Consider the following 11,319-nt stretch of genomic DNA (forward strand, 5'->3'; position numbering starts at 1 on the left):
ATTGTAATCTAATTGCCATAAGCCTAAGGGGAAAGGGCTCAGGAAATCATTTTTAAAACGATTCCAGATACCTAGACCCAGATTTCTGCTATGAGCATATTTAAGTGAAACTGCCACTTTACATTATTGTGGGGCAGGTTTGTCAACTTTAAACAGTTTGTACATTTTCTGTGTGATCTATTTTAAATTAAAAAGTCAAGTATTAGAAGAAAGTCATTCTGAACACCTGTTCCCAAATGAGATATAAGGAGGTTTTACTTAGAATTCAACCTTCTGATCCAGACCACAGGTTAAGTCCACAGACCACAGTCACTACCATTTCTTGCCTGGGATCTGCAGATGTGCATTTCAGCTTGGCTCCCGCAGCACGGGGTGGGGGTGCTTTGTCTTTTTGAGCTCTGGGGTTTTTGTTTTGCCTTTACTATCTCTTCAAACACTGTGCGTTCTGCTAGAGCACAGTAATATTTTGCAGAATCTTCTAGCCTTAAGGCTGAAATGGTCAAATCGATGGACTTAACTTCTTTCCGGAAGTTGACAGAATAGCGACCATCCTTTGCATTTTGATTACCAGAATACTGGTAAAGAAGGAAAATCATCTCTTTGCTGGGAAGTTGCTTGTACCAAAAAATATAGTAATAATTCCAGCTTGTTTCATACCGGCAGTTCAGGCTGACCGTCCGCCCCACGGTCATGGATCTGGCTGTCTGGGCTTGAGTAACTTTCTGGGCCACAGTGGATCCTGTGGGAAAAATCAGAAGACACAGTTGATCCTCTGATGTAGCACATAAAATGTTGTAAGATTTAGACTAATTTAGACCCAAATACAAAACAAATTGAAATCCTAGTATGCTCACTTTTCTCTAATTTCCCCTTTCCTCCTCAAGTGCATGAGAAGTTCCACAGGCCTGTGTGCAACCCTCTCATCCTTAACATTCTTACCCATGTTTGGAACCATCCATACCAGAGTAGCTGAAGGCCAGGAACACCCACAGCAGGCTAAAGGGAGGCATGTGGCATGTATCCCCCTGCACAAATGTGCTTCGTGCCACCTGAAGCTCCAGGTTCACTGTCTCTCAGTGACCAGCAGTGTGTATGTGTAGTGCCTGTGTTCTGATGTCACTTCCCTTAACAGGAAATTTGGTTTCTCATGTTCATAGTCACGTGGTCTATGCACAGAGAGGAGAAACTGTGACTGGCTAACCCCAAATCTTTACTTTGTCTACTTGTCCTTTCTTGGTTATTAAATTAGATAGTACATAGAGAAGAGGCATGGAAAAAGCAATTCATATTGAAGGTTGGAGCTGCGGGGAACTGCAGTTGACGTATGTTGATTTTATTCAGTGGAATAATTCTGGGGTCTGTTTAAAGTAGAATTTATAACGAGCCATGGACCCTCTTTGTCATCTCCTTACTTGTCATTCATTCAGCATATATGTGCTTTTCTTTATCCAGTATCTAATGAAATCTAAAGAAGAATATTCATGGATCTTTGGCTTTGTTTGTGACAGGTAATCTTATCCTTTACAATTATTGCATGTTTCTGCCTTCTTACTGAGTTCAGGACTCTACTTACATTCTATAATAAATAAAGCCACTTCAAAATCAAATGGTAAAAATCAGTCCTTGTGACTTTCAGGAGCTATTTAACTATTTGTGTTTTTATAAAATTATAACAGGAATAAAACTTAATCCTTCAAAATCTGACATTGAGTTTGATTTATTAGACTAGGATCAGGATATTCAGTCCTGCTGCCCTCACAAGTAGCATTGAACTAATTTAGATCATGTGTCCTAGAATTGTCTTGATGTTACATTTTCTATGCTATTTATCCCAAGTATTCAATCTCCGTGTTAAATTCTGCAGCTGCACATATTTTTCTATGTGTAAAATGAAGTCATGATAAGCATGCCAGATCTTTCTGTGATATAATGTCATTATCTACTCTTACAGAATGGGATAGTTACAAGCACGTTGAGCATGCAAAACCACTGTAGCTGGGAGCTGAATTTTTTGTATGCTTTTACGTGATCAAGTAGAATTTAGCTGTTAATCTTTTATGTCGTTTAATTTTCTTAATGGATGAATTAATGTAAAGTGACCAAGAGACAGCTAGAAAAGAAAGTATAGACAGGTCTCTGAAGTATTTCCAGTTCTTTGATACAGATCAAAATGACATGTCGATGAGTGGTGCAGGGAAGAGTTTCTCATTATTTGAGACATCCGCTTCTCTGTCTCATTTCACCTCTGAGTGGCGACAGGCAGCCACGCTGTGATTTGCAATTATTTGTACCTAAGCAGATGGAGATCATGAATGGCCACAGCAGCCTGACAAGCAGCATAATGGCAGGATTCCCTCCTGTTGAAATAGCCCTGCTGTGCACCCTGACAGTGGAGGTGCAGGGTCCTTCGTGTGCATTTAGCAGCTGCCCCTGAAATGTGGTTTCTGGGTGGGTCACGTTTGAACGTGCTATGACACTGAGTTTGGAAAATTGGGCCCACCCTAAACATTGTTTTGCTCTTTCTTGTGATGTAATTAACAAATGACAAATGATTGTATCTGATTAAGGACGAGTATAAAATTTAATATTGAATGGAGTATTAGGAGATTAATCATTTAAAATTTCCAAGTTTAGTAGATTAATCTGTAATAAATCTTAGGGGCTTATCTGAAACAAATTTATTATGAATCATGGCTTTGATTGCAAAAAAGATCATCTCGTTTTGAATATTTTCTTGCTTCCAGCTGATTCTAAGGTGAAGCGTGCTGACCAATCCTTGGGTTCAATACAGGAGACAAAGCAGAGTCCTCATCTCCCTTCCTTCCTACTTACCCATGAAACTGTGAACTGAAAACTTTGTAACAGCAAAGCATCTGCTCAGACAAATGAGTTTAAAGAAATTTCCAAGTTCTCTGATCTCTCCTGTTGTGTAATAGAGTGTCAATAGTAACAGAGTAAAGACCTGTTATTTATAATGTTACTCTTTGGTTAATTTTTCCATAAGTTCCATGCACCCTGAAAATTCAAATATTCAGCCATGTTGTAGGCATGAGTATACGAGTATTGTTTCATGCAATTCTACAATTCTTATTATAGCTATCAGGAAAACAAAACCTCTCATAAAATGCAGTTTTATCAGTGAAAATATTCAAAATTATTAACAGTATAAATGTTGTCCAAAATAAAATTATTTCTCTCTTTGGATATTTAAAGTATGAAGATACTTTTCCAACTTATGGAGAGGCTGGGGGCGGTGGCTCATGCCTATAATCCTAGCACTTTAGGAGGCTGAAGCAGGAGGATTGCTTGAGGCTAGGAGTTAGAGATTAATTTACTCTGAAACTTCATCTGGTAAAAGAGTTTGCGTCAAACTACTAAACTACAAAAAATGTATTTTTGGTGGACCAACCCATAAAGAAACGCAAATGAAAATAATTGAGTAATTCTATGGTAAACTCTCATCAGACTCTCCCTGGTTTCTTTACGGAAATTCCCAAGCTCCCATCACAAATGAAGCCACAGAATCACAATTGAGGTTTCCAGATCTCCCCAGTTCTTTCTCCCTCTTACAATTCTTGGTAATGGCCCCCCTCTGATGCTGGCCACGAAGTCCAACCTGGGCACTGTATTCTGTTTTATTCTTGTATACTTCAGTCTGATGAATGCTACTGCAAGCAGACATAGATACTATTTCAGATTTCCTCTCCAATTTTTCAAACTACTAAAAAAGAAAGCGAAACAAATTTTGAGAGCTGGGGGAGTTCATGTACTGATGTCTTACGGGCACATATCTCACTCTAAGAAACAACTTATTTGATTTTTTTTATTTTCCCTTTTTATGTACTGAAAAAGTTTGCATTGTGGACTGGAGGAGGGAGCCTCTGCCTGAACATTTCATATTTCAGGTTGAACATCCTTTCATTTATTAATTAGAGATTTTCCTAATGAAATTTTTATTGGCATTTATCTGGCCTACCAGAATACACCTGGCAAAGTCCCATTCTCCATTCTATGGACTGGTGGAGATAGTAAAAACTGATTGTTGCTATCCATTTAAAAATATATTTTTTAAATTTATGAATTAATTCTTATGTGAAATCGTATAGAAAATTATAGAGCAAACACCTTAGTATCTGGCAATGAGAATAAACAGATAAATAAATGTTTAATTTTGCTATTTTCTATAGATTCTCCCCTCCACCAAATATTTCAGACAGAGCTAAAATAGTAATCCTTGCTCCTTCTTCTCTCATTCCATAGTAGAAATCATTCTTGGGAAAATTCCATGCGTGTCTTTTTAAATTTAACTGATAGAGATAGGTATCACAAAAGAATGTATTGTATTGTGTTTTTATTTTGAGATTTCTCATTAATGGTGCCATGCAGCATGTAGCATCCTAACAATTGTTCTTTACATCTAACATTTTCTTTTTAAGAGTCATCTATGAAAATATGTGTATAACCACTTCTTTACTTGTAATAGCTACATACTTTCGCTGTATGAATAAACCACTGTTTGTTATTCCACTATTAATTATACTTATTATTTTTAAGCAGTGTTGCAGTGAGCATTTTTGTAAATGCCTCCTACTTCACATATTTTAATATCTTTCATGGAGATATCAGGAATTGGTATTGCTGGATTTTTTAACATGTGTCTTTTCTTTACCAGTTTAGGCAAATTGTTCTCCTAAGTGGATGGATAGATTGTTCTCTGTGTGGTTTTTTTTTCTCCATCTGCAAAAGTATAGTAGACTTACCCTCCGATATTCTTAACACATAAAGTTATCACATAATTTAATTTTATTGCTGTGGTAGAATTTAAGATAGTAATTTCTTTTAATTTGATTTCCTTGAGTACTATGGAAGCTGAGATTTTATATATTCACTGCCCATTTCTCTTTCATCTTCTCAAATTGCCTTTTATATTCTTACCTGTTTTAATTTGGATGTTTTCTTAATTATTTGAAAAAGTTCCCTGTCTAACCTTTTTTTTTTTTTTTTTCGAGACAGAGTCTGGCTCTGTTGCCCTGGCTAGAGTGCCATGGCGTCAGCCTAGCTCACAGCAACCTCAAACTCCTGGGCTCAAGATCCTCCTGCCTCAGCCTCCCGAGTAGCTGGGACTACAGGCATGCGCCACCATGCCCAACTCATCTTTTCTATATATATGTTTTAGTTGTCCAGCTAATTTCTTTCTATTTTTAGTAGAGACAGGGTCTCACTCTTGCTCAGGCTGGTCTTGAACTCCTGACCTTGAGCGATCCACCCGCCTCGGCCTCCCAGAGAGCTAGGATTACAGGCGTGAGCCACCGCACCCGGCCCCTGTCTAACCTTTTTAATACTTTCTTGGTTATATTGTTTATGAACACATCCCAGCATATGTCTTGTTTTTAATTTTGTAGTGGGCACAGAGCAGGTTAAAAATTTCCCTACACATTTTTATTTGTAATTGTCAAATACTTTTAGTGGTTATAAATCTATTTAGTTTTTCTATTTCTTCCAGGGTTAACTTTTGGTAGTATATATTTTTCTATCAAATTGCTCTATCTCTTAAAAGTTTTAAAATTTATTGGCTCAAATTGGACATAACTTTCTCTTAATACATTTTATAATTTCTCCTGTATTTCTAGACATGTCTGCTTTTAACCTCTCCTGTTGTTTTTATTAGTTTCCTATTGTTGCTGTAACAAATTACCACAAACTTGGTGACTTAAAACAACACAAATACCTCATTTTGCAATTCTGTAGGTCATAAATTCAAATCAGTTTCACTGGGATAAAATCAAGGTGTCAGCAGGTCTGAGTTCCTTCTGGTAGCTATAGGGAATAATCTTTTTTCTTGCCTTTTCCAACTTCAAAGAAGTCCTCTTTCCCTTATCATGTTGCTTTTTTCTCATTCTTACTCTACTGTCTCCCTTGTGATTATACTGGGTCTACCCATATATTCTAGAATAATCTCCCCAATTCAAGATCCTTGAATTAATCACATCTGCAAAGTCTTTCTTTTGCCATGTGTTATTCCGTAGAATTGTGTCCTCACAATTCATATTTCCAGTATGATGAAGTTGAAGTCATAATCTGCAGTACTGAAGAATGGGAACTTCTTGAGAAATAGGGTCATTGCTGATATAATTAGTTAAGTGAAAATGAATTCACACTGGAGTAAGGTGGGCCCTAGTCCAATATGACTGGTGTCTTTATGAAAGTAATGTCGTGTCAAGAGACAGAGAGACACACAGAGGAAAGATGATGGAAGGCGACACAGGGAAGACATGACCATCTGCAAGTTAAGGAATGCCTGAGACTATCATAAACTAGGAGAGAGGTCTGGAACAAATATTCCCTGTGCCCTAGAGGGAGCATGGCTCTGCCAACAGACCTGTGTTCACTAGACCTGTGAGGCAATACATTTCTGTTGTTCTAAGCCACAAAGTATGTGGTACTTTGTTACCGCGGCTCTAAGAAACTATTACGACATGTAAGGCAATATATTCACAGACTGGGGTTTATGACACGGACACTTTTGGGGGCCATTATCCAGCCACCACATTGTTTAGCTATTTTCTATTTTTTCATTATCGACATTAGAGAATATTTATTTTTTTAGTTCTTCAAAAATATTCATCATTGGATTTTCCTTTTCATTGCTTAGTTTTGTTTGCTATTTGATTAATTTCTGTATTTATCTTTATTTTTTTGAAGTATAATTTATACAGTGAAATAAATGGGTCATAATTATAGAATTAGAGGACTTTTGAAAATTGCAAACAGCCTTGTAAACCACACCACTATCAAGGAATAGGACATTTTTTTCCCTACTCCACCAAAATCCCTGTGTCCCACCCAAACAATTCCCAACCCACTGTTCTACTTTCTTTCACCATGAATTAGTTTGTCTATTCTAGAATTTCACATAAATAGGCTCAAACAGTATATACCATGTACCCTTTTGTGCCTTACCATTTTGCTAGGTATTATAGAATGGAGGTTTACTCATATTATTATATGTATCAGTGGTTTAGGCCATTTTATTGCTGATTGATATTCCATTAAATGTATACAGCACAATTTATCAATATATAATCTTTTATTTGTGGACATTTTTTCTAGTTTATGGCTATTAGGAGTAAAGCTGCTGTGAACATTCTTGTACAAGTCTCTTTGTGGACATCTGTTTTCATTCCCCTTGGGTAAATTCCTAGAACTTGAGTCACTGTGACATGGTAGATGTATGTTTAATTTTATGAAAATTCACCTAAGTGATTGCCCAGTTTACAATTCAACCACCAATGTTTAACAATCTGTTTGTTTCTATCTCTCTACATCCACGCCAACATTTATTGTTTCACATGGTCACTTTTTATTTTGAAATAATTGTAATCTTACATAGAAGTTGCAAAATAGATCAGAATTCTTTTACATACTTTCATTTTCTCCTATGAAAGCATGTTACTTTACCCTAGTTACGTACCATTATTATTGTGTATCAGTATCAAAACCAGAAAATTGATGTTGAGACAATACTCTGTATTAAGCTACAGACCTTATTCTGATTTACCCCAGTTTTTACATGCAGCCTTTTTTTGCCTTCATAATTCTTTAAAATATTATCACATGATTAGGTTTGTGTGACCCCACTGCAATCAGGATAGAGAACTGTTCCATTACCTTAAAGAAATTTCTTGTACACACCCTCCCCACCCATAGCACCTGGAAACCACTGACCTTTTCTTCATCCCTGAAATTTTTGCATTTTGAAAATGTCATATAAGTGGAATTACACATAATGTAAAATTTCAGATTGACTTTTTTCACTCAACATAATGCCCTTGAGATACATTCAAGTTGTTGCATGTTGTCAATAGTCCATTGCTTTTTAAATTGATGAATAGTATTCCATCATATGGATGTGTACCCACAGTATATTTATCCATTCAGCCAATGAAGCATGAGGTTGTTGAGATCCATGAGGTGTTACCTGTATCATTACTCATCCTCTTTTATACTGCTATATGTAATGCAATGTAAGAATATACCACAATTTGTTTTTCTATTTACCAATTAATGGACATTGGGGTTATTTCCAGTTTGGGGCTGTTATGGGTAAGACTGCCAATACACAAAAGTCTCTGTGTGAATATATGTTTTATTTATTTTTGAGACAGAGTCTAGCTCTGTCACCCAGGCAAGTGTGCAGTGGTATGATTACAGCTCACTGCAGCCTCAAACCCCTGGTTTCAAGCCATCCTCCTACCTCAGCCTCCTGAGTAGGTGAGACTATAGGCAGGCACTACCACACTCAGCTAATTTTCATTTTTATTTTTTGTAAAGAGGAGGTCTCGCTATGTTGTCCCAGCTGTTTTTCTATTCATGAATTGATGGACATCCGGGCTGTTACGGATAAGACTGCCAATAAACAAAAGTCCTTGTGGGAAATATGATTTATTTATTTATTTTTGAGACAGGCTCTCAACCATCACCAAGGCTAGAATGCAGTGGTGCAATAATAGCTCACTGCAGCAACATATCCTGCAGCTTCTCCTCCACAACTCACAGCATAGTTGAAGGTATAGAATTAAAAATGATGCTCCCAAAATCTTGTCCATCCCTCCTGGTACCAGAGCTCAATGATAACTCAGGAGGTCTTCTAGTCTCCTCAGCCAGCTGGAACTCTGACTCTATTCATGCTGGATTTAATTCTTTCAACAGGCCCCGCCCTTTCACAAGTGCTTTCACTGAAAGCCATTTCTGTTACAGGAAGCACTTGCCCGTTTTGTCCACATTTAGAATTGCTAAAAACACATTCATTGGGAAGCAGAAATCCCCTCCTTACACATAGATAAGGATCAGTTTAAAATTTCTCTCCCCAACTTTCCTCTACCTTTTCCTCATACCTTTTAGGGTGTTAAAAATCATACAATAGCAGAGCTGAATATGTCGGTAGAGATTGCCTTATTTTACACAGCGGAAGAGAGAGACTCCCATGAAGCCACAGATTAGCATATGTAGGGGCATTTAATTTTTTATCACAAATATTAATGACATTTACTGAGGACACACAATGGCCATAATATCCCATTACAAGCTGAGGTCATGGAACAGAACATGGAGAACATATGATCCTGTTGTCCTCAGGGAACTTAAATTTTATTATAGTGTTTCGGATATGCTCATTCCACATTTTACATGACCCTGAGAAAGGATAGAAGATAATTGAGTCAATCTCAATTTATTCATATTTCGTCTAAAGTATATATCATGTAAATTATGTATTTTTAAGAATATACATGGAAAAAAATTAGGTAATACTAGAATTATCTGTTCTGGAGGAACTTAGATCTTTAAGTGGATAAGAAAGGCTGGAAAAAATTCAGCAGAATTCAGAAGGTATGGGGCCATAAGTAATGGAAATTTTTTGGTAGCTCTTATCCTGAGTTTGAATAAACATGTAATGTTTTCTTCACAGTTCATCGTCATGGATCCAACATGAAAATATGAAGAATCAAATTGTCTTCTGATGTTAACACAGGCAGGTCACAGAGGCAGAAATAGAGGATAAATTTCAAAGCAACCTCCAAAATAGAGGTGATCTGTATTATAAATAATAGAAGTTAAATTACATAAGGAGCACATTTTTTCTGAAGCACAGAGACGATTTTCTTGTATGCATATTTGATGTCACCTTACATACATTCAAAGGAAAATATCATCCCAGTCTAACAGTAGACAATAGTCTTCAATCTAGAATCTAATTCTTTTGTATTCCAATACCCTAAGATGATTTTTTTAAAATTGTTTTTTTATGTGCTTTATTTTCTTTTTCATGTATTCATTTATTTATGCATGTCTTCAATATATATTTACTGAGTGCCTACTAAATAGGCAGTACTTAGGTGTCATTCATCAAAGAGACACACAGTTTCAATCTTGAGTTAACCTAGTCCCAGTCCTCTAGTCCAGGCAAATAAAACCTTCCAAGGAGACCTCTGTGTCAGATGATGTGATAAACTGTGCTTCTAGACTCAGTCAGAGAAGGGTTCAGATGGAGGAGATGCTTGAACTGGGCCTTAAGCTCTGGTAGATTTCCCAGTAAGAAGAATAGATAAGGGAATTTTAGGAACAGATTAAATCAGTATGGCTAGAGGAGGGGCTGTATATGGGTGAAAATACTATAAATTTAAGTTAGAGGAATTAATATGGCCTTGAAGAATGACATGTATCAGTCAAGGAAATGCTACTTTCAACCTCATAATTTTCAACCCTGTTAGGCTAGAATAAATACAGATACTATTAATTTTTAGGTAGATGGATGGCTGTTTACACACATAATTTATATGTATATATGTAAATTAAAAAATTAGAGCAAAGTAGGAGATAATTTACTGGACTTTTTAAGGATAATCTCTGGCTACTTAATGAATATGTGTATGTGAGAAAAACTTTAATCTTCTTTGAAACAGCATTGCCCCTCTGTGGCCATGTAGGAAGTTTACACTGAACAATTTTCCAGCTTCTTAAAACTTTGTGCCGAGCAACCCCTGTACCAATCAGAGCACTGAAATAATTGGTTGAATCCTCCTCTTTAGCCAACGAATTTTTCAGAGAGAAGATGATTTGCTCTTAATGAGGTCAGCTATGAAACCTCTGCTGGTATATGCTGAGGTGTGTCTCAGGCGAATCTGGAGGAACAGGTTGGGATGTTGGAGGTACCAGAATAGAATAGGGCTATTCAAATAAGCTCAGTGACACGACAACTGCCCTGGTCTTCCTCCAGAGGCAAAAATTCGCCCTCAGCCCTAGTCACTGCATGGGATCTCCTTCTTCTCCTAACATCAGCATCACATCAGGGAGAGCTCTTCACACGAAGGAGAATAGGTCCTTAAATAGATTCTAAATTAGATAATCGTACTTCATCTTTGTCAGCAGTTAGTGTAGTCATCTTTTTATTGTTAGCCAACATAATAGCTATGTTTGGTATCTTATTGTGGTATTAACTTGTACTTCCCTGATGATTAATGACATAGGTATCAGCAAATTTTTCCATAAAATGTCAAATAGTGAATATTTTCAGCCTTGCAGGCCATTCAGTCTAAGTAGCAACTACTCAGTTCTGCCATTGTAGCATGAAAGAAGCCATTGGTAACACATAACTGAATAAGAATTGCTTCATTGCAATAAAGCTCTATAAAAATAGGTTGATGACTGAAATCTCCTCATGAGCCCTATTTTGTTGTCCCCTGACCTAGACAATATTTTCATGTGTTCACTGGTGATTTATACCTTTTTATTTAAAGGAACAGTCTGCTAAAATGTTTTGCT

General features: G+C 36.7%; 1 protein-coding gene across 1 annotated transcript in view; it reads right to left on the reverse strand.

The window, feature by feature from the left end:
* Positions 1-290: 290 nt before the first annotated feature.
* LOC105814159 overlaps positions 291-11,319 on the reverse strand; it is a 15,090-nt gene continuing 4,061 nt past the window's right edge. The window contains exon 3 of the mRNA XM_012649074.1: positions 291-739. Within this exon, the coding sequence (XP_012504528.1) occupies positions 291-739 (449 nt within the window). The remainder of the gene's footprint in view (positions 740-11,319) is intronic.

This window comes from Propithecus coquereli, unplaced genomic scaffold, assembly GCF_000956105.1.
Source record: "Propithecus coquereli isolate 6110/MARCELLA unplaced genomic scaffold, Pcoq_1.0 Scaffold3, whole genome shotgun sequence".
NCBI lineage: Eukaryota > Metazoa > Chordata > Mammalia > Primates > Indriidae > Propithecus > Propithecus coquereli.